The sequence below is a fragment of the Lycium barbarum genome, chromosome 3 (genome assembly GCF_019175385.1).
Source record: "Lycium barbarum isolate Lr01 chromosome 3, ASM1917538v2, whole genome shotgun sequence".
Taxonomy (NCBI): domain Eukaryota; kingdom Viridiplantae; phylum Streptophyta; class Magnoliopsida; order Solanales; family Solanaceae; genus Lycium; species Lycium barbarum.
In genome coordinates this window covers 10,849,816-10,874,674 of record NC_083339.1, presented here as the reverse complement: position 1 = coordinate 10,874,674, position 24,859 = coordinate 10,849,816, and the positions used below count along the sequence as shown (strand labels likewise).

Here is a 24,859-nt window from a genome sequence, read left to right as displayed (position 1 = left end):
GGAAAGTACAACTCATGATTTAGGCAGACAAGAGAACTAAGGTGAAAGAATTTCACTACTTCTCCAAGCTAGGAATTCGACTTTCAGACTCCGAAGTGGGTGGAGTTATTGCCCAGAACATGGCATTCCTGCTTGGTCATTGAAGTTAGAGAGAAGCAGTTTGGTGATTCCTACTTACTGCAGATGAAAGAGGGGATTCACGAATAGAAAGCCTTAGCTTTTGAACATGAGGGAGATAATGGTACCTTGAGATATCAAGGCAGATTATGTGTTCCAGATGTTGATGGGCTCAGAGAGTGAATCATGTTAGAAGCTCACAACTCTAGGTATTCCATTTACCCAGGTTCCACTAAGGTGTATCATGATATCAAGGAGATTTACTGGTGGAACGATATGAAGTAGGATGTGGCAGATTTTGTAGCTAAGTGCCCAAATTGTCAGCAGGTGAAAGCCGAACATCAGAGGCCTGGTGGCTTGGCTCAGAATGTTGATATTCCTGTCTGGAAATGGGAAATGATCAATATGGGCGTTGTATCACGTCTACCTCATTTAGCTAGGAGACATGATTTAATTTGGGTAATTGTGGACAGACTTACGAAGTCAACACACTTCTTGCCAGTTAAGACCACAGATTGAACAAGAAGATTATGCCAAGTCATATGTTAATGAAATTTCCATATTGTATGGGACCCTAGTGTCCATTATTTCAGATTTTGGTGCTCAGTTCACAGCGAACTTCTGAAAATCCTTTCAGAAAGGATTTGGGTACGGAGGTGAACCTTAGCACAACTTTTCATCCTCAGACAGATACGCTATTCAGATCTCATGTTATGATATTCATGTTAGTTCAATACTCAGATGTTTATGTCAGCTTAGTACTCAGGTATCAGTCCAGTACTCACGTATTCATGCCAGCTCAGTATTCAGTTAATCCAGTATTCAGTTAGCTCAGTATTCAGTCAGCCAGTCTTCAGTCAGTTCAATAGACATTCAATCTAGTATGTCAGCAGTTTAGTAGTCATGTATTCATTCAGTTCAGTAACCATGTGTCCTTGATTTCAATGGTAATTGGGATGACCACCTGCCTCTTATTGAGTTTACTTACAAAAATAACTACCATGCTAGTATTGGGATAACATTGTTTGAAACCCTTTTGAGCAAAGGTGTAGATCACCAATTGGTTGATTCGAAGTTGGTGAAGCAGATTTGTTAAGATCAGGTTTGGTTTACCGGGTTATGGAGAAAGTTAAGTTAATACAGGAGCGTTTGAAAATGGCTCAGGGTCACCAGAAGTCTTACACAGATGGGAGGCGAAGGGACTTAAAATTTTCAGTAGATGATTGGGTGTTCCTTAAAGTCTCACCCATGAAGTGTGTCATGAGAATTGGCAAGAAAGGCAAACTCAGCCCCAGATATATTGGACCTTACAAAATTCTACGAAAGGTCGGACTAGTAGCTTATGAACTTGAGTTGCCACAAGATTTGGCCGCTGTACACCCAGTGTTTCATGTATCCATGTTGAGGAAGTGTGTAGGAGACCCATCGTTGGTTGTTCCTACTAATACTCTAATAGATAAGGATGGCCTCACCTATGAGGAGATCCCCGTAGCCATTCTTGATCGTCAAGTTCGCAAGTTGAGAACTAAGGAAGTAGCCTCAGTGAAAGTCCTGTGGAGGAGTTAGAAAGTTAAGGAAGCTACATGGGAAGCCGAGGAGGATATGAAATCCATGTACCATACTTGTTTCAGCCCGCAGAAGAGATTTATGATGAAGCTCAAGATTTTGAGGTATGTAAGCTTTCTTTTCATGTTTTTGATCGTGTGTGGCCAATTTGTAGTGCTATTATGATGTAGCCCTGTGAGGCAATGATATTATGGGCTGTTCTGACAGGTTGGTAGTGCCATATTACAGGGGAAACTCTGGCGAAATTTTTGTAGAATCCTGAATGTTATCATTTAAGGACGTATGTTCCAACAGAGGGGGAGAATGTTACACCTAGGAAATTTCTCCGTTATCATACCGCGAATAGACCCACGAAGGGTATGACGTATACAACATGTTGATAAGTAAGGAGTAATATTTAATGATTCTAAATGAGATTTCAAAGACATTTGAGATAGGAGACGAAAGTTGTTAAGGAAAGCAAGGTATATGTTGTGTGTCGAGCAAGGATTACGAGTATCGACATAATGATGGCTTAATGACATTTTGGAGAAGAGTTATAATGTCCCTTATGTATTCCTGCCTCACGTTTCACGTTCGAGTTCAGGTATTCGCTATTCATGTCTCATGTTTGGGCACGGATGTTTTCATGAATATATGTCATGCCAGATTTCCATGTTCCATGTCATGTTTCTTCACGTTCATATATTCAAGTTGTGTCCAGCCATATCCTTAACCAAGACTCATCATTCGAGGACGAATGATCCCAAGGGGGAGATATTGTAACACCTCGTGCATTCGGGTTAAGATTTGCCTTATAAGATGGGGGTATAATGAACCCAATTTTCGTAGTGTATAAATGGTGTTTGAAACCCAATCAAGACATGAGAAGAGTCTTTGGGCAAAACAAAGTTGGAAACCACTCTACGGGGCATGTTTGCAAGTGAGTTTATAGATGGTCTTACTTCCAACGACCATAACCCCATTATTAATTTGTAATTTGGGAAACCCTTCTCGATGAAAGTTGTATCCCTTTGAAATATCTTTCCAACAGTATATTATGGGCCTCAAACGGACATCTGTGCAAAGCGTTATGCCCATTATACGACAGACTATCCGAGCATAAGAATTTTGACGGACCATTTGACGGTCCGTAAAACATTTATACAGTCCGTCAAATGGTCACAGAGAATGATATTTCGTTGGTCAGTTTTACGGTTCAATTTTACGGTCCGTAAAAAAATTATACGGTCCGTAAAATTGACTCAGACCACCGTAAAATGAGCACAGAATGTCCAAATCACTGGAATGGTTTTACGGTAAGTTATACGGGACGTAAAACACACCGTAAAATGAGCATAGAATGTCCAAATCACTGGAATGGTTTTACGGTAAGTTATACAGTCCGTAAAACCATTATACGGAACGTAAAAATGGGCGTAGAATTGCCCGATGGGTCAGATTTTAAGATGTTAATAAGATACCCAAACTCATTTTTTTTTTCATTCCCATTTCTCCTACACGACTCAAGGGTTCTCTAGAGCCATCCAAACACTTCATATGCAAGAATCCAAGTGAAACTAAAGATCCATTTCATCAATCCACAAAACTAAGTGTGAGAAACACATCAAATCCATTCAAGTCAAGAAATTCCATGGAAGGTGGAACTAGGGTTTTGTTCAAGTGAAGTATTTCAACTCAAGGCTTATTCCTACAATAACCAAGGTAAGTTTTATGATGTTTCATGATGATTAAAGTGTTGATAAGTTCTTGGGAGAATAGTAAATAGGTTTGATAAAGAGAATTATATGAACTATGCTAGGGTTTTTGGATTGTTGACTTGGGATTGTTGTATTCATATGGGTGATGAAGAATGATGTCAATTACATCTAATTGAGATTGTAGAATCAGCTAGAAGTAATAGAATGGGGATTGGGGGAAGAAAACACCATTAATGAAGGTTGTGGAGCTTCATGCCCACCAAGTGTTTGATAAAATGCTTAGATGAACAAAACATGGATATTGTTGCTAATATAGAGTCCCTATGACCTGTATTGCTATAGATTGAAGTTGAAGGGATTGAAGGACATTGTGATACGCTCAAAATCAGGAAGTTAAGGTATATAGAACTTCCATCCACATGTGGGAATCTCTACGTTCTTCCCCATGATCCGTTTCATAAAATCTATAAAGTTCAAATCCTAGGACATTAAACCCAACATATTGGTAGCCCATAATTATGTATGTATGTACATGAATTTCGTATCTATGTTCGTTATTGTATTCCTAATCTTCTATTTCGGACATTAGGAATCCTAGCTTAATCCATGAATCATGAATTCTTCCTCATGCGTTCTCATTATGATCATATGAAACAATATGATTTTATTTTGAAAGTTATAAGCATGTTTTCAAGTCCATTACAAATATATGATTATGAACTACTGTATTACTCATAAATCAAGAATATGTTTACAAGCTATTTCATGAAACCATATTTACAAGCTATTTCATGAAACCATGTTTACAAGCTATTTCATGAAACCATGTTTACAAGATATTTCATGAAACCATGTTTACAAGTTAATTCACGAAAGTCATGGTCTTCTTAGCCAACTATATTATTTTCATGTTCGGGAGTTGTATGAATACCGAGAAGGCTCAGATAGCCTGAAACTACGTATGCCAACGTAGGATAAGGATCGCTCCGCCCAGTTAGGACGATTCCTTCATATTTTCCCCATTGAGGGAGTTTGGATCCATTCATGTCATGTTCATGTCTCGTGCCCCGGCAAGGTACGAGATGGCTTAGCTGATCGGGCAGAGATCAGACTCCACATTTCTCCCCGTGGTGGTTCATGTCGGTATTACAGATTATCTCATGCTTACAGTATTCATGATTATGTTCAGTTCCAGTACTCAGTTTCAGTTTCAATTTCATGTTTACGTACTCATGCTCATGCTCATGTTCATGTCCACGTTTTCAGTTTCAGTTCTTATCATGTTATTCCATGTTCCATGTTGTTTCTTTAGGTTGCTTTACCTACCAGTACATTCAATGTGCTGACGTCCCCTTTTATTGCCCGGGGGCCTGCATTTCACGATGCAGGTACTGATATACAGGACGACACAACTGCTTAGTAGGACCACATTCGTATCAGCTTATTGGTGAGCCCCATCTCATTCGGGGTTTAATCAACTTTTGTTTTATGATTAATTATGCATCTAAAGGTATGCTGGGGGTCTTGTCCCAGTAAGTATGTTTTCCAGTCAGACTCGTGATAGAGGTTTCATAGACTAGACAAGTCAGTTATGTCATGTCAGACATTTGGAGTCGTATAGCCATTTTGGCTCACTCATGTTTAAACAAGTATTTTATTAAGTATTATGACTTAACATGTTTTATAAAGGCTCATCATGCATTCACGTTATATTCCGCATATGTTATGTAGCATGATAATTCAGCAAGCCATGTGGTTCGCTCGGTCACATGCAGTCAGGCACCGAGTGTCGTGTTACGTCCAGGCCATGGTTCGGGGCGTGACAGTATTGGGGTGAAACCCGAGTCCATTAAACCGTTTGAGGTGCTTACTCCGGTTGGTGAACCCGTGACAGCAAGACAAGTATACAGAAATTGTGTCATTGTTATATGTGATCGTCAGACCCAAGCCGATTTGATTGAGCTGGAAATGGTAGATTTCGATGTAATCATGGGTATGGATTGGTTAGGTTCGTGCTATGCAAATGTTCATTGCCAGACAAGAGTGGTTCGATTCCAATTTCCGGGAGAGCCCGTGCTTGAATGGAAGGCTAATGCAGCATCGCCAAAGGGTAGGTTTATTTCCTACCTCAAGGCGAGGAAGATGATAGCCAAGGGCTATATTTATCATTTAGTTCGGGTTCATGACACCGCCGCAGAACCGCCAGCTTTTCAGTCAGTCCCGGTGGTGAACGAATTTCCAGACGTATTCCAGGATGAACTTCTAGGTCTTCCACCAGAGAGAGAGATTGATTTCTCTATTGATGTGTTGCCGGACACAAAGCCTATTTCTATTCCTCCTTATCGAATGGCTCCGGCAGAATTAAAAGAGTTAAAGGCACAACTGAAAGACTTGCTCGAGAAAGGATTCATTAGACCCAGCTCGTCGCCGTGGGGAGCACCGGTCTTGTTTGTGAGAAAGAAAGACGGCTCTCTACGAATGTGTATTGACTATAGGCAATTGAACAAGGTGACGATAAAGAACAGATATCCTCTTCCAAGGATTGATGACCTATTCGATCAATTGCAAGGCGCCAAGTGGTTTTCAAAAATAGATTTGAGGTCGGGCTACCATCAAGTGAGAGTTAGAGAGGCGGATATTCCTAAAACGGCCTTCAGAACGAGTTATGGCCATTATGAATTTCGAGTGATGTCATTCGGGTTGACTAATGCTCCGGCTGTATTTATGAATTTGATGAACAACGTATTCAGGCCTCTCTTGGATCTATTTGTGATTGTATTTATCGATGATATTCTGGTGTATTCTCGCACGGAATCGGATCATGCAGATCATTTGAGAATTGTTCTTGGCATTCTTCGAGCCCGGGAATTATATGCGAAATTTTCAAAGTGTGAGTTCTGGCTGAATTCGGTAACATTTCTGGGCCATGTTATTTCAGGTGATGGCATCCGAGTCGACACTCAGAAAATCTAAGCTGTGAAGACTTCGCCAAGGCCTACGACGCCCACAGAAGTTTGTAGCTTTCTGGGTTTGCCAGGCTATTATAGAAGGTTTGTAGAGGGTTTTTCATCTATTTCAGCCCCACTGACGAAGTTAACCCAGAAATCAGCTAAGTTCCAATGGAGTGATGCTTGCGAACGTAGTTTCCAAGAGTTGAAAAACAGGTTGACCTCAGCTCCAGTCTTAACACTTCCAGAAGGGTCAGATGGTTATGTTGTGTATTGTGACGCTTCGGGTGTCGGATTGGGATGTGTATTGATGCAGCATGGTAAGGTTATTGCATATGCTTCACGACAATTGCGGAAACATGAAAAGAATTATCCAACTCATAATCTCGAATTGGCTGCGGTCATTCATGCCTTAAAAATGTGGAGACATTATTTGTTCGGAGTACATGTTGATATCTATACAGATCACAAAAGTCTTCAGTACATTTTCAAGCAAAAGGAGTTGAACTTGCGACAGAGGCGGTGGCTAGAATTATTAAAAGATTATGATGTTGACATTCTATACCACCCCGGGAAAGCAAATGTAGTAGCCGATGCACTTAGCCGCCAGTCTATGGGAAGTTTATGCGAAGTCCCTCCGGAAAGGAAGGGGATGGTTCAAGAATTTCACCGATTGGCTAACCTTGGAGTGCGTGTAATTGATTCGGGTGATGAAGGGATTAGTATCAATGATTCCACAATTTCGTCCTTGGATATGGAAGTGAAAGAACGGTAGTATGAAGATCCTCAGTTATGTCGTCATAGAGACACATCTCATGGGAAGGAAAAGTCTCCGTTTGAAGTTTCCATGGATGGAATCCTTAGATACCGAGGCAGGTTATGTGTGCCAAATGTGGCGGATTTGCGCCGACGAATTCTAGAAGAAGCACATTGTTCTCGATATTCTATTCACCCGGGTTCAACCAAAATGTATCATGATCTCAAGATGATGTATTGGTGGGATGGCATGAAGAGAGACATAGCAGAATTTGTGGCACAATGTACAAATTGCCAACAAGTGAAAGTTGAGCATCAAAAGCCGGGAGGCTTATTGCAGGCTATAGAAATACCTACTTGGAAATGGGAAGTGATCAACATGGATTTCATCGTGGGATTACCTCGCTCTCGGGGTAAATATGATTCTATATGGGTGATCGTGGATAGGCTAACAAAAGCATCCCATTTTCTCCCAGTCAGAACCACGTACTCAGCAGAAGACTATGCGAGGTTGTATCTCAAAGAAATTGTGTGACTCCATGGTATTCCATTGTCCATTATTACAGATAGAGGAGCACAGTTTACAGCTAAGTTCTGGAAGTCTTTCCAAGAAGGTTTGGGCACGCAAGTGAAGTTTAGCACGGCGTTTCATCCACAACTGATGGGCAGGCCGAGCGTACCATTCAGACCTTAGAAGATATGCTACGAGCATGTGCACTGGATTTCGGTGGTAGTTGGGACGAGCATTTACCCCTTATCTAATTTGCATACAATAATAGCTATCATTCTAGTATACAAATGGCTCCGTATGAAGCTTTATATGGAAGGAAATGTAGATCTCCAATCAGATGGTTCGAAATAGGAGAAGCACAATTAATAGGCCCTGAATTGATCCAACAAGCATTAGAAAAGGTCAAGGTGATCCGAGATCGGCTGTTGACAGCTCAAAGTCACCAAAAGTCCTATGCAGACAACCGCCGACAAGACTGGGAGTTTCAAATTAATGATTGGGTATTTTTGAAAGTGTCGCCAATGAAAGGGGTGATGAGATTTGGTAAGAAAGGGAAGCTAAGTCCGAGGTACATCGGACCCTACAAAATCACCCACAAGGTGGGACAGGTAGCCTATGAATTGGAACTGCCTTCGGAGCTTGATCGGTTCATCCAGTCTTTCATGTTTCGATGCTCCGCAAGTGTGTTGGGGATCCCACAAAGATTGTCCCGATAGATGACGTGCAAATAACGGAAAAGCTAACTTATGAAGAGGTGCCTATTGCCATCTTGGATAGGCAAGTGCGAAAGCTTCGGAACAAAGAGGTAGCTTCAGTTAAGGTCCTGTTGCGGAACAACAATCGGGAAGAAATGACTTGGGAATCGGAAGAGAGTATGAAGTCTAAGTATCCGCACTTATTCCTACCCCCAGGAGAAATCCAGGACGAAACACCAATGAGGTAAGGTACGTATACTTTAATTTTTATGTTTTTGGTCGTGTGTGGCCATAGATATGTTGCCATTGTTATGTAGCCCTGTGAGGCGATGATATTATGGGTTGTTGTGACAGGTTAGTAGTGCCATATTACAGGAGAAACTCTGGCGAAATTTTCGTAGGATCCCGAATAGATTAACATTCGAGGATGAATGTTCCCAAGGGGGGAAGAATGTTACACCTCGGAAAATTTTCGTTCGTGCACAATGAATTGACTGACGAAGGGCAAGTACGAGTATCTAATTAATGATGTTATTATTTCTAACACTCGCCTTATGCTTTATTTCCTTCAAGGCGAGGCAAGATACTCATAAAGGTCCATAACACACTCGGGGGTTCACGAACTTACGTCACCCCGACATAGTGTGGTTGTCTCAAAGCCTAACGTGTGCTCTTAATACTAATGTATACTATGACAATAAGATAATGAATAATGCTAACTTGTAATATAACTATGGGATACATGGAACACTAAGAAATGATAACATGATGCTATGGCATGAGATGTACAATAATGACGTGTTATGATTGATGTTGTGATGATACGATTCCACCGCGCCTATATGGCCGGGCATGTCACCGCTAATGCGGGCTGCGATGTTACACCGAGCCTAGAGGGCCGGGCATGATCACCACTAGTGGGCGGCATATGAGGGTTACCCGGACGCGGGTGACGATACAGATTATGATGTGATGATGCATATGATGATGTACGTGATGATGTATGGGATGTGACAACATGTATATTATGATTATGTGAAATGTGAAATATGAAAGTAATACGATTGTCTATGACACTTGTGCAGGTTGTATCCTTGTCTCATGACCCATGACCTCTCTATTTTGTTTGTTTATTTCATTCCTGCCTTACATACTCAGTACAATATTCGTACTGACGTCCTTTTTCTTTGGACGCTGTGTTCATGCCCACAAGTAGACAGGGAGGAGATCTTGCTCCGGATTCTTAGAGGCTTCTAGCTGACTGAGAGCCCCCCATCGTCCCGGAGGTGCCTATGATGATTCTTTTGTGTACAGTTGTAGATGTCATCTCTTAGAGGCTCGTAGATACTCGACGTGGGTCATGCAGTTTCATGGCATGGTCATTATGTGCATATGCAAATATACACATATGGTATTTTTGCTAGCCTAAGGGCTTATATGTATGAAAGCATTTTGTTTCTAAATGAAAACGGGTTTTATTATAAATTGAGCATGAATCGGGTAAATGATTGTTAAATAAGCCTAAGAAGTAATAGGACGAGCGGTGCTCGGTGGTTAGCCCCGGGTACCCGTCACGGCCCCTAGCCGGGTCGTGACAACTTGCTACTTCTGATGCTTTATTACTATGTGAATTTTGTATATGTGAACCTACGTGCTAATTATAACATTACTTTATAACAGATTGGTTAGTATTGAACTAACTCTCGGGTGAGCGCTATGTTTCTAATTTGTTCAGCTCTACAACCAGCTTTAAAGGTGGGATTCTCCTCTAAGGAAAGGTGTGAAGTAGATTTTTAGCTTTAAACTTAGTAGGCTCTTCAATTTTACTGTATATTCGAACACTTCCAATTTTACTATTTTCTCAACTTATTGTTATTCTAGTACTTTAACCTGGAGGTTGTTGTTCCAGTACTTTATCCTGGAGGATGATGTCGAGGAGTGGTCAATGGATTTTAGAATGAGGATCCACAAGCGCTGACACCGGAAGCGAAGCTATCTATTGGACCTCTTTTGTCTAGAAAATGGCATTCCTGCTGTAAACCTAGACTTCTTTTTAACTTAGTAAAATGAACTTAGATAGTTCAATATGGAAGTTGTGAAAAGATACTAATTTTTTTTTTTTGTTGTTTGTCTTGCTAGAGGTGATGGTGTTCATGTAACTTAAATTATCTACTATTGTTTCTATAACTTAAACTTTCATCATTACGCTCAAATACTTCGTCTATATTCGCACGGGCAAACGGTATCTAGTTAAATATTAGCAAAGTTCCAATAAGCTAAAGTCTCTAACGAGCCGTTTGGACATGATTTGAAATCATGTTTGGACATGCAATTTGGATTTCTTAAGTTGCATTTTTTTCTTATAGACATAAAAAACCAATAAGCTGTGAAAACTATCAAAACTTTCCCAATTATTATACAGTCTTACCAAATGAGCAAATTATAGTTCATAACAAAATTAATACGCTGCTACAAGCCCTTTCTAAAAAATACAACATCAATTAATCAAACTTTAGTCCAACAAAAAAGAAAATTTAACATGAATAGTAATGTAACTACTTTTAATACAATCCTCCCACATGATACGAACAATCTCTTCATGCCGAGCATGCATTTCCCGAATCAGATGACCGAGAAGATGAACCGACATTGTTACATTTAAAAATTCTATGGGTCTTTTTTTTTTACAAAATATAAACTTATAGGTTAAGTCTTACATTTAAAAAATTTGAAATCATGATTTCAAATCCCAAATCATGCCTTTTTGGATGATTTGGGATTTCATCTCATGAGATGAAATCACATGTCCAAACGCTGATTTCAACTCATGAGATGAAATCGCATGTCCAAACGCCTACTATAGTTACTGCTAATCTCTGAGCTGCTGCAGTTATCCCTTCACAACACTTGATCTGCCAAAAGCTAATAACATTATTTCTTGGCAGAATACATCGACAGCCTCTTAAACTTTTTAGTAAATTTCATTTAGACACTCACGCTACACCATATTTCGATTGAGCATCTGAACATATGATAAAGTGATCCTATTAACATTTACGACTCAAAATTTTGTAATATTTTTTTGTGTGTGTCCTTTATGATTAACTTATCTATGTAACATATGCAGAAACTTTTCAAAAAAAATATGAGTTAGAAGTGTCTAATACAAACATTTTTATCATGTGCTTGTTGGAAAACTTAATTAACAACACAGGATCGCAAGTATTTCAAATAGACGATGATGAAGAACAGTAAGAGCACTAACCTTGTTCCATTGCAAGAATTGATTGAAGGAGACAAGATCTTTTAAGCCTTGAAGAGTGCACTTTTTGGTTGTTCATTACTGAGATGGAGAGAAAAGAAAAGTAGTGTCTCTTCTGGTTTAGGGACCCTCTCTATTTAAAAGGTATTGAAGTGCCTTTTCAAATTTAAGGTACCATTTCATAAATTCCATCAAAAATAAATGAAAAGAAATAACAGATATTTTCTAGGTAGGCCCATATAATTCTTTATTAGATCATAAAATGAGCTTCTTTAATGATAGCATATCTATGTAAAATAATATTAATATGTGAGTCCATAAATAGAATATTACTAACAATCTCCCACTTGGACGACTACATATATTTCTGAACAATCATACATAGATAAAACTTTAGTGTGCACGAACTATTGCTATCTTAATTGAAATATCTCAAAACAATCTGGTCCATCGATAATACTAATACAGGATCAAAGCAGTTTTCGTAACATATATTCGTAACTAAACCCATCAATTGTCACATATATTTGCAAAATCAATGACATAGATCAAACATGGAAATTACATGTCAAAAGATCTAAATCATGTCTATTTCCAACTGGTCCTACTTTATGACTTGAATAGTCCAATATCACTTTCTTATACCTCAAGAAATACCGCAGTAGAAAGTTAATATCTTTATTTTCAAAGTTATGAAATTCATAAACTTCATAAAACTTTAATATGTACAGAAATAAACTTCAACATGTCAAAAAAACATAAATAAAATAACAAACTCCCACTAAACTGTCTCATCAGAGAGTCTAACAACACCCATACAAGCAACATGCTCATGAAATACTTTAGGTGGCGAACCCTTAGTGAGCGAATCCGCAATCATTGAGTTTGTACTGATATGCTTTATCGACAAGGACGACTTTGAACTCTTTCTTTCACAACCAGAAATTTAATGTCTATGTGCTTTCACTTTGATGAACTTCGGTTGTTCTTCGAATATAACTCAGTAGATGTATTATCACAATAGATTTTCAATGGTCTTCCACTGACTATCTGCAGTCCGGTGACAAAATTCCGTAGCCATATTCCTTGATTTGATGCTTCATAGCAGGCTATAAATTCAGCTTTCATAGTAGAAGAAGCTATTAGTGTTTGTTTGACACTCTTCCAAGAAATAGCTCCTCCAGTCATCATGAGAACATATGCTGATGTGGATCTCCTACTATCAAGACAACCAGCAAAATCTGAATCGGAATACCCCACAATCTCTAAGTGATCCGACTTCCGATAAGTGAGCATAAAATCTTTAGTTATTTGAAGATACCTCATAACCCGTTTCACTGCTTTCCAATGATCTATTTCGGGGTTACTTAAATATCTGCCCAATATTCCTACTATGTACGCTAAATCTGTAAACGTACAAACTTGTGCATACATGAGATTTCCTACTGCTGATGCATATGCGATTTTATCCACCTCTTTGTTTTCTATGTCCAACTTTGGACATTGGTACAAACTCAATTTATCACCCTTTGCCACAGGTGTATCTCCTGGTGCACGATTTTGCATTTCTACTGAGCACCTTATTAATATAAGTCTTTTGCTATAGTCCAAGAATGCCTTTGGTAAGATCTCTATGAATCTGTATACCCAGAACAAAGGACGCCTCATCAAGATCTTTCATTTCAAATTTGCTGGATACAAATTTCTTGATTTCATGCAATAAACATATATCACTACTTGCCAGTAGAATATCATTAACATATAGCATGAGGATAATAAATTTTCTCCCACTGAACTTGCGATACATGCACTAATCAATAGTATCTTCCTTAAAACCAAAAGAGGTTATCACCCAATCAAACTTCTGGTACCATTGACGATATGCCTCTTTTAAATCGTAAGTGGACTTCTTAAGTCTGCATACAAGGTGTTTTGAATCTTTGGACTCAAAGTTCTATGGTTGCACCATGTATATCATTTCTTCAATGTCTCCATTGAGAAATGTAGTCTTTACGTCCATTTGATGTAGCTCTAAGTCATAATAAGATACAAATGCCATAATGATTCTAAATGAGTCTTTCGATGAAACTGGCAAAAAAGTCTCTTTAAAATCTATGTCTTCCTTTTGACTGAATCCCTTGGAAACTAGGAGTGCTTTATATCTTTCGATGTTATCTTTCGAATCACGTTTGGTTTTGAAAATCCATTTACAACCAATCGGTTTCAATCCTTGAGGCAACTCAACAAGATCCCAAACGCCATTGTCTTTCAGAGACGTCTTCTCATCTTTCATGGCTTCGATCCATTTAGCAAAGTTTCGACATGATTTTGCTTGATTAACAGTCATAAGATCATCTTCTAATCCTACACCGAAATAATTTTCTTGGAGAAAAACAACATAGTCATCTGAAATTGCATTTCTCCTTTCTCTGCTAGATCTTCTTTTAAGCACTTCAACTTGAGGTGGTTGTGATATATCAACTTGAGAAGAAGGTGTTATCGTTGTGTTTTCTACATAGTCCTGATTTACAGGTTGAAAAACATCTAGTAAAGCTACTCAGTCACTTTCAACTGTAATTGCAGAAGGAATATTAACAAACTCCTCTTCAAACATAATTTGTTTGCTTTGATTGCTCCCACCATAATCAACATCCTTAATAAATTTGGCATTCCCTATTTCGAAAAAGGATCTGTTCGAGGGGTCATAAAACTTGAAACCTCCCGACCTTTCTGAGTAACCTATAAAGTAGTAGATAATAGTCCTTGAATCTAATTCCTTTTCATTAGGCTTGTAAGGCCTAGCCTCAGCTAGAAAGTGAATCAGGTAAAGAAGAATGGCTAATCGTACTTCTCACCATATCCTTAAGAGTTCGGTTTCGTCTCTCAGCTATACCATTTTGACTCAGAGTTCAAGGCATAGTGTATTGAGGAACAATTCCACACTCTATCAAATATTTCGCAAAAGGGTCTGAACGTTGTTCACCTGATCTGTTGTATCTGCCGTATTATTCTCCTCCACAATCAAATTTGACAACTTTAATTTTCTTGCCTAATTGATTTTCAACTTCAGCTTTGAAAATTTTGAAAACGTCCAAAGATGTAACTTCTCATGAATTAAATATTGATAGCCTTAATGAGAGTAATCCTCTATAAAGTTGATAAAATATTGTTGGCCATTCCAGAAAGTCGTAGGGAATGGACCGCAAATATCTGTATGTATCAACTCTAAAGGTTCTTTAATCCTATAAGCATCCTTTTTTCTTATATTTGTTTGTTTTCCCTTTATGCATTCGATACAGATTTTAAAGTCTGATAAATCAAGGGAATTAAGAATTCCTTCTGACACAAGCCTTTGAATTCTTTGTTTTGAAATGTGACCTAATCGTTTGTGCCATAACATTGATGAATTCTCGTTTGTTAATCTACGCTTAATACCAAAATTACTTAGAATGCAGGTTTTCGTTGCTGCAAGAGGCTTTACTGTCTAATTTATATAATTTATCAATCAGAGTACCAGTTCCAACAACATTAGACTTTAGAGAAATATTACAAATTCCATTTCCAAAAGAACAAGTATATCCGGATTTGTCCAAACAAGAAATAGAAATTAAGTTCAGTCTAAATGACAGTACAACAAAAGTTTCCTCTAATTCCAAATAAAAACCATTATCTAATAAAATTCTAAAGACACCAATAGCCTCCACAACTGCCTTATTGCCATTGTCCACATAGATGTATCTTTTAGCATCAATTGGCATTCGACTCCTTAGACAGTCCTACATAGTGACACTTATGTCAGTAGTTGCACCCGTATCTATCCACCAAGTGTTTGTAGGTACCATAGCCAAATTAACTTCTAAACAAACAAAGTTGAGAAGCTAACCTTTCTTTTTAAGCCAGGCAGCGTACTTGGAACAATCTTTCTTTATGCGATCAAATTTCTTACAAAAGTAACAAGGATCCTGTTTCTTTTGATCCTTAGGTTGTGATGTTCCTTCGTCTGCGGTTTCTTTATGCTTACCCCTTTTTCGCTTATGTGGGGCGTTTTTAGTTCCAAAAGTAGCTGCCAAATGAGCACTTTCAATCCTCTCTTGTTTCAGTCTATGCTCTTCTTGCACACATTGAGCTATCAACTCATTCAAAGTCCATTTTTCCTTTTCGGTACTATCTGAAACTTTGAATTGACTAAATTGTGCAGGAAGAGAGATCAAAACTAGGTGCACAAGTATGTCATCAGACAATTCAAGCTTAAAAGCCCTGAGTTTTGTAACAAGATTTGACATTTCCATAATGTACTCCCTTATGTTCCCTTTTCCCTTATATCGCATTGAAACAAGCTTATTAAGTATAGTACTTGTTTCAACCTTTTCGTTAGCACCGAATCGGTCTGCAATTTCCTTTAGGAAAGTCTTGGCATTTTTACCCTCTGTTATGCCGCCCCTTAAGGATTTCGGAATTGAGTGTTGCATCATCATCAAGCTCATGCGATTTGATCGCTCCCACTTCTCCTATGCGGCCTTTTGTTCATTAGTACTTGTTTCGTTCAAGTCCGCAGGGCAATCAAATCTTAACTCAAAGTCAAGTTCCATCCAACCAAGCACAATCATAATGTGCTCTTTCCATTTCTAGAAGTTCGTGCCATTAAGCACATGAATGTTGTTCATATTGGCAGATATAGAAGAAACTATAAAATAAAACAAGTAATGCTCACAATTAATCATTCAAATAAACCATGTATATGTGAAGATAACTTAAATTAAATAAAACTGAAGTAACCATAATAAATAAATTTAAAATTGTATATTTATCAAACACATATACATAGAAGTGGGCCCATCTCAAGATACCTAGCACAAAATTATTGTTTAGTCTTTCGACATAAATAATAATTTGTAAGTGGTACTCTTATACATAACTCGTGAAAATTGATTACTAAACCGGCCTAACAATATGCCTTTCTTTGGACCGACACATCATCAGCATGAGATTACTAAATGTATCACATATTCATGACTATCCAAATCTAGCCAAAATAATTTTTCTTTGGGCTAATTATTTCGCATAGACAAAACATGCTTACATGTTCAAAGTAAATGAATTTCATCTAATAGAGGTTACTTTGGCAACGTATTAATTTAGTCTATTCATTTGAAAAAAGAAGCAGAATAACATGTTGTGTGGTTCAAGTTTATTACCAACAAATAACTAATTCTTTTCTTTTGAACGTGTAGAAGAAAAGAAAAAAAATGAAAATTACAGAATCTAATCTCCACATAATTACGAACCAAACCAGTGTGCAAAAACTTAAAAAAAATTACTGAAAACCAGAACACAACACTTGCCCAGTACGAGATTAGAAGGATAACCAAATTTTTAGAGAATAGATTTTGTCTTAATTAAAAAATTATTTTAACACTATAGGAATCAAATGGGTTACCCGTAGAAGATATAATAATTCAATCCATTAACCAACCTTTTTCTTGTTAATCAAGAAAAAAAAAAAACACACACACACACATTTAAAGAGAGTTGAAGTGCAAAGAGTTCTTGCACCATAAGACTCCTCAAAGTACTGGAAAAATCAACACCAACGTGAGGGATAGCAATTGAGAAAACTTAAAGTAGCAAAAAGTCTACAGATTTTAAGTTCCAAAATCTCAATAATGCATAAGATTTAAAAGAACGCAGAATACCCATTAGGACAAAGTATCCTTTGTGGCACCCAAAATCTTGACAGAAATCATTAACAAAAATTGGAAAACAGTCCAAAAAACTCTGTTAAAAACCAGAAAAAATCCTTCCTAAAATACACGCAGAATTTGCCAACAGAACTTTGGGAAAACACTCATCTGAATATGACCCAAAAAAAATGTATATTAAATACACGTTTAATGATTTAACAAGACCATGTGCTGATACCACTTGTTGAAAAACTTAATTAACAACACAGGATTGCAAGTAAATCCAATAGACGATGATAAAGAACAGTAAGAGCACTAACCTTGTTTCATTGCAAGAATTGATTGAAGAAGACAAGATCTTCTAAGCCTTGAAGAGTGCACTTTTTGGTTGTTCTTTACTGAGATGGAGAGAAAAGAAAAGTAGCGTCTCTTCTAGTTTAGAGACCCTCTCTATTTAAAAGGCACAGAAAGTGCTTTTTCAAATTTAAGGTACCTTTTCATATATTTTCTCAAAAATAAATGAAAAGAAATGGCATATATTTTCTAGGTAGGCCCATATAATAATTCTTTATTAGATCATAAAATGGGTTTCTTTAATGATATCATATCTAAGTAAAATATATTAATATGTGAATCCATAAATAGAAAATTACTAACAGTGCTCAATTAAAACAAATCATAGTTCAAATGTTTAAATGAAATTCACTAACAAATTTAAGGGAGTTATCGATGTATTCTGCCTTATTTTGATGGCAGCATCTTTAGCTCGTCACTATGACAATCATCAGGCATGATGAAATCATTGCTAAATCTATAGCTTGTTAGCTTCTCATCAGCAACTTAGCAGCAGTACTCTTCCGAGTCATGATTTGACGAAATTATCTGAAGTAATCCTTGCAACTCCGTTGCCACTTCCTTCATGGTAGGTCTATCCTTACCTTTCACATTCAAGCACCTTTTCGCGAGCATAGCCACTCCTCTAACTAGATGTTCCGTGTTTCTATCGGACAAAATGTGGCAATCGAGAACATCGAGTAAATGATTCCCCTCTATGGACAAGAGGAAATGGTTAGCTAGACTTCTCTCTGTCTCCGATCTATCGAATGATATTGCCTTCTTACCCGTGAGAAGCTCCGCGAGAACAACTCCAAAACTATAAACATCACTTCTGTCAGTTAGTTGACTCGTTTGCATGTACTCAGGATCCAAGTATCCCAATGTCCCGCGCACCATAGTAGAAAAAGTAGTTTCATCAAGAGGAACCAACCGAGATGCACCAAAATCAGACACTTTCGCGGTATAGGTACTATCAAGGAGTATGTTGGTGGACTTAACATCGCGATGGATAATTGAGGTAGAGGCCGCGGAGTGCAAATAGGAGAGCACCTCAGCGGTACCCGTTGCTATTCTCAAACGGGTCCGTAGGGACAATAACTTGAACTTATCATGTAAATGATCGTAAAGAGTCCCATTATCAATATATTCATAGACGAGGAATGGGACTTCTGTCTCGAAGCAACAACCCAAGAGTTTAACCGCATTCCTATGTGATTAGAGGTGACAAAATTAGTCCATGAAAATATGACACGCTCAATTTGTTTAAACTTGGGATGATCATTGACCCATTCATTTATTAGCTTAGCCCATAAAAAATTGGGCGGATATACAATCCAAATTGACCTATGAAAGATCTTGTTAAAATATTTTTAAAAAGACATTTTTTTATTTGATAAGTTATACATATCATAATAAACAAAAAATAGTTTTATTAGGTACTTAAGAAATTATAAAAGAACAAACAAAGAAACTACTTCTCTGTTTCAATTTATATGAATCTATTTCCTTATTAGTCCGTGTCAAAAAGAATGAGCTCTTTCTATATTTGAAAATAATTTACCTTTATGCAATGATTTATAGCCACACAAAGTATGTGACTCATTTAACATCACAAGTTTAAAAGTCTTCTCTACTTTCTTAATCTCCATGCCCAGTCAAATTAGTTCACATAAATTGAAACGGAGGGAGTAAATATTAGTAAGAATTGGTTAGGTTGAGTTATGACCCGCTTTTTAGCCCATTTCAGCCCAAATAACTTTTGGGCGGATCAATAATCCGTCCATTTATTAACTCAACCCATTTTAACATGTCAAAATTCAGCCCAACCCACACATTTGATACCCTTTACCTGTGATTTATTTGCGAAAGAACAATCACTTCATTAACAAATTCCTCAGTTTGTGTCCCGTCAATTTTTTTAGACTTCTTGATGGCTATGTCGACAATATCGTTGTTTGGCAAATACCCTTTATATACTATGCCAAAACCTCCTTGACCTACAATTCTGCTTTCATCATAGTTGTTGGTTGCTTCTTTTAGTTCCTCGCTTGTGAAAATCCTCACAGCTGTAGTAGATTTCCCTTGTCGAACGAGTTGCTCTAGTAACATTACTCCACCATTTTCTTTAAAGAACTTGATCTTTCTCATGGCCATTTTCCTTCTCTGGATTAATGCAAAGTATAACCAACCACCAGTCACTAGCAGAATCGTAGTACCGATAACACCACCTATTTAGAATTGAATAAACATAATATATTAGTAGAAGAAAAACGAGTATATTGTTTAATCAAAGTTTTTCTATAAATGCATGAAAAAGGTCCGTTAGGTGTGGTTTTTACTTGAGATCTAGTGGCTCTCAACACCCTTCCTAGAAGGTGATTAAGGCCCTGGATGCTCTTAGTTTGTAATTCTTTATTTTTATTGTTATGGTAATACTTCACCGTTTATTGCAAAAAAAAAACAAAAAGTCTAACGCATGATTATTTTCAAGGGTCAACAAAAAGTGAAGCTGAAGATAAGAACACGGTACCCTAATTATTTTCATTATGGAAGAGAACCAAGAGAATGGTTGGTGGTGTGAAAAAAATAAAGGTTTTTTCCCTCGCGTTTTTTTCTCGTAAATGCAAGTATTTTCCGAAAAGGCACATGTCTTTTCAAAAAAATACACACCTAATTGGCTATAAATTCAGATGTGTTGCCTGATTTAATTTAAACACCGAACACGAAAATTCAAATTCGTCTCCCCCCTTCTTTTGCATTGTTTGCAAAAATAAAGCTAAGCGTCAAGTGTAATTTGCACCGATAGTCAATTTACTTTATAAAAGAAGAAAAAAAGGATAAGAGAAAAAGAAAAAAAAATGGGAGAAAGAACCAAGAGGTAAAACAGATAGTTGACAACAATTTTTTTAAAATGACAAGCATATATTTTGGACCAATTATTTTTAGTAACCATGATAAGTAAAATATTGGACTTAGAGTTAGTATTAAGTATAGTAACCTGCCAAAAGCTTGTTCACTTCATTTCCAATTCGATCATGTACTGGATTTGGAGTGCAACCTTCTCTGCCGTCACCGTGAAATCCATCAAGGCAAGTACAAGTGTAATTTCCATGTGTGTTATTACATACACTGTTTTCCTTACAGTTGTGATGATCAGGATTTTTACATTCATCTTTATCTGATCATGAATAAGTAAATGGAAATAATTAAGACCAGAAGAGCACGATTTAATACCAAAAAGAACCTTTCCTAAATTATCAAGTTTCATACGGTATTGTTGTTATCCCTTTAATTATAATATTTTCTATTTAAAATGTTCTTGCAGTCTCAAGTGGCATGAAGAGTGACTTCACTCTCTTTGTAGTGTCTATGAGCTAGAAAGAGCCAAAAAGAAAATTCGTATGGCATTTTAAATTCATTTTCTAAAATTAATTAATTTTTATTTCTTCATGCCACTTGACACTGCATGACGATTTTAGCTAGTAAATGTTATATTTTAAGAGGGTAACACCGTAACACCAAAATCACAAAATTGAAAATTTTAAACTTGCAAAACATGGATAGTTTAGTGGGGTTATTTAGGTGTTAGCTCAAAGAATACTTTAAGACAAATGCAAGAACGATCAAGGAGTAGGAAGAAAAATAACTCATAGCACTATTTTATATGATACACTTTTCTATTTAGTTTAGTTCGAAGAAAAATACATTTTAATAAGTATTATTTTAATGACATGATGATTTTATAGCTACAAGAATTTCATATCATTAAATATAGGGAAAAGGGTCAAATATACCCCTCTACTTTGTTTTATTAGTTAAATATACCCTTCGTTAGTGAAAATTGATAAAAATACCCTTGCCGTCTTCAAACTTCACACTTATGCCCCTATTTGGATGGAAATCCCCAAATCCTCTCAAATTACCTAATTTCAAAAAAAATTACCCACTTTTTTTGTTGACCCGCCCCGCCCGACCCGCTTATTATCATCATCAAACTCTAGCTTCATTTTTTTCCATGTAGAAAAAAAGAAAAAAGCAAGAACACACCCAAATAATAAAATCTCAAAACTTACCTCAAATTTAATCTTTAAATTCAACTCCAACTGCAGCCAGTACTTGAACTCGTGTGTGTATTTATTTTAAGTTTGTGTGCAAGAATGTATGTAGGTTTATTAAATTTCTGACAAGTTGCGAGAAAAAACCGGTGGAAAAATGATTTTTTTGTAAATGTCAGCCAACCAAACTTATATTTGGCTATATGGCATTCATCAATTAATTGTTAGTCGGAGCAGGACCTTGCCATTATTATTATGAGCACTAAATGTGAGATATTCAGTCATTTCTAATAAATGTTAAAGAAATAAATTGTAGCTGAATTAATTTGTGGATAGTTTCATAGTGAAGTGACATATATATAGGGTTGACGGCCAATTAAGTAAAGAGTATAATTCTATGTATAAATTGGAGTAATTAGGTTACTATAATTACAGATAATTTATAAAGTTTCAGTTATATATATTGATAACGTAATTTTTTGGTAACTAATATTCTTTGTTAATCACCAAAGCAATGAATTAAAGAATCACAATTCACAGCTATACTAGCTTCAGAGTAATTTTGTTCACGCTACCAGTGAATTTTAATCTTTAATTTGAAGGTAGTCTAGTTACCATATTTGTCACCAATTAGGGCTTATCAAGATATTTCATGTAATTATATTATAAGTCACCTGATTGGCTGCACCAAGGTTTGGTTGTAATTATATTATAAGTCAACTTGTCGTTGATAGACTCTAAGTATTGGCTACACCAAGATTTGGAATTGGATTTAAAGATGAAATTTGAAGTGAGTTTTGGGATTTTATCATTTGGGTGTGTTCTTACTTTTTTCTTTTTTTTCTCCATGGAAGAAGATGAAGCTAGAGCTTGATGGTGATGATAGGCGGGTCGGGCGGGGCGGGTCAAAAAAAGTGGGTAATTTGAGGGGATTTGGGGATTTCCATCCAAATAGGGGCATAAGTGTGAAGTATGAAGACGTCAGGAGTATTTTTATTAACTTTCACTAACGGAGGGTATATTTAACTAATAAAACAAAGTAGAGGGATATATTTGACCCTTTTCCCTTAAATATAAGATCATACGTATCAAAATTATTCGTCCTTTCCTTTTTAAATTTGTTAAACACCTCATATAAATTAGGACGGAAAGTGTATAGGTAGTTACATACCTTTGCAACCCCCTTCTATGTATGGATTGCCCTCGAACCCTGCTTCGCAAGAACAACGATATCCAGACAAATCGTAGTAACTAGGAAGGCCAGAACCAGTAAAGGGCTCGTAACATTGAGAATTATTGTTTTTACAAGCATAACCACTCAAGTTCTTTTGAGCCTCTTCACATGACATACTTCCAATGAACCAGTCAACTACAGATGGAAGCGAACTCTCATCCTTTTTTAGCTGTGTGTAATTATCACGGGTGAATTTGAATGCACTTTCCCCAGTCACTAAAGCAAAGCTGCACCTATCTATATCGCCCCTCACATCTTTGTATCTGTTGAGAATATAATTAAGTATATAAAAATATATCTTTTTATATAATAGTTTAAGCGTTTAGATAGACGATTGAACAAATCAACGTGATATTAAAGCAGACAAGATCTTTGCCTAATTTCAAAAATAATTTCCACCTGTTTGGTGGCCTAGAAAAAACAAGTCAGACCTGTACCCGAGGGGTGTGTGCTTGAAAATATAATTTAGTAGATAAAAAGTTAAGAGGGTGTTTTGGTAACTAGTTTATAATAAGTTGGTCAAACTAGCATATGGGTTGCTTTTAGCTTATTTACTAGATTGGCCAACATTAAAAGACCATATAAGCCAAAACAAAAAGGTCATAGTACGTCGGTCCTCCTACTTATGATTTTATAGCTTTAAACACTTTTGCTATGACGAAATCTTTTAAAATTTTATCCCTACTATATTTCGTAGTCTTTAAAATACTCTTCCAAAAACATAATTTTAATTTTCTCTCCATTCTATCTTCGACATTTGTTTTTTTTTTTATGTGAAAATACATGAAAGTTTATATTTTTTTGTTGCAGCTCTAAGGACATCTCGGTCATTTCAACATAAAACCTAAGCACTGTACTACTTGTCAAAACATTTTTACCAGATACAGTAACTCTTATTATCAGTTTCAGCACTTCTATCCTAACACGTATAATTGCTAATTCATAAAATCAACTTTTAGCACTTGTTATATACTTACCAGCTACGTACTTTTAATTAGCTAACTCGAACGGGCTCTAAGTATACCATGTCTAATAGTTTAAGCATTATTTTAAACGAGATGGTCAAACAATTATTGTGTATTACCTATTTAAACTCCGGACGGTAATGCTCATGTTCCATATCCCTCTGGGAATGGGAATTTGGCAACAACCAACGCCAGAGCAAGAACCATTCGTGGTCAAGAGCTGGCCCATATTAGCACAGGAAGATACGCACCCGGTTTTGTATAACCCGCCAAGATAATCACCTTCAATGGTTGCAAAAGTGTCACAACCAACAGCTATGAATTTATTCATACTGCTGTTAAATATCCAGTTGTCGCCTATTGAGGCAGACGGTTCAAATTCAGACGTAACAGTACCACTGGTATTGTAACATGCTTTGGCCACGTAAAGCAACACTCGAATGTAACCTGACAATGATACTTCCGTGACTTCAATATTGCCCTTCCTTAAAAAGGCTTGAGGGGGAGAATATGTGGTGTTACAATGGATGTAGAATTGTTCGCTTAAATAGCAACCCTCTCTCGTCCCAAATGGGTATGGAATACTTACATTCCCACAGTGATTCTCGCAGTCATTTGAGGCAGTTGAATGAGGGTGCAGGTAAGTTTTTACTTTGGTTGAGTGGGTTATTTTAGCCATGAAAAAAATCAACATGATGATGATGAGTTGGGTTAGCATAAGAGAATTGGAGCTCATTTTCAGTGGAGAAAGAAACTGCAAATTAAGAAGGTAATAAGGAGTATGAGCTGGAGTGAAATGTTAAGTCCACTAACCAGTCTCCACCCTTTTATACTGGAAAAATAATAATTTGCATTTTAAGAGCCCGTTTGGATTGGCTTATAAGTTGCTTATAAGCTGTTTTCAGCTTTTTTGAGTATTTGACTGACCAGCTTAAAGTCATTTTGTGCTTAAAATAAGCTCAAAAAAATAATTGGGCCCATTTGACTTAGCTTATCTAAAGCAGCTTATAAGCTGAAAACAATTTATAAGCCA

At 36.9% G+C, this 24,859-nt stretch overlaps 1 protein-coding gene and 1 long non-coding RNA gene across 3 annotated transcripts in view; one reads left to right on the top strand and one right to left on the bottom strand.

The window, feature by feature from the left end:
* Positions 1-10,495, top strand: part of LOC132633730 (uncharacterized) — a 31,299-nt gene extending 20,804 nt beyond the window's left edge. Inside the window, exons 2-3 of one of the 2 annotated variants that reach the window (XR_009579766.1) lie at positions 9,974-10,048; positions 10,175-10,495. This is a non-coding gene — a long non-coding RNA (uncharacterized LOC132633730). Of the gene's footprint in view, positions 1-9,973; positions 10,072-10,174 lie in introns of both variants that reach the window. The other variant, XR_009579767.1, reaches the window with a different exon arrangement.
* A 7,352-nt stretch (positions 10,496-17,847) lies between these two features.
* LOC132633729 (wall-associated receptor kinase 2-like) lies at positions 17,848-24,607 on the bottom strand. Its single transcript, XM_060350226.1, has 5 exons — positions 23,946-24,607; positions 22,799-23,124; positions 20,571-20,750; positions 19,422-19,800; positions 17,848-18,779 (listed from the first exon to the last, which is right to left on the bottom strand). Exons 1-5 carry the CDS (start codon positions 24,560-24,562, stop codon positions 18,077-18,079), a joined length of 2,205 nt encoding a protein of 734 aa, XP_060206209.1. The 5' UTR covers positions 24,563-24,607; the 3' UTR covers positions 17,848-18,076.
* Between the last annotated feature and the right edge of the window lie 252 nt (positions 24,608-24,859).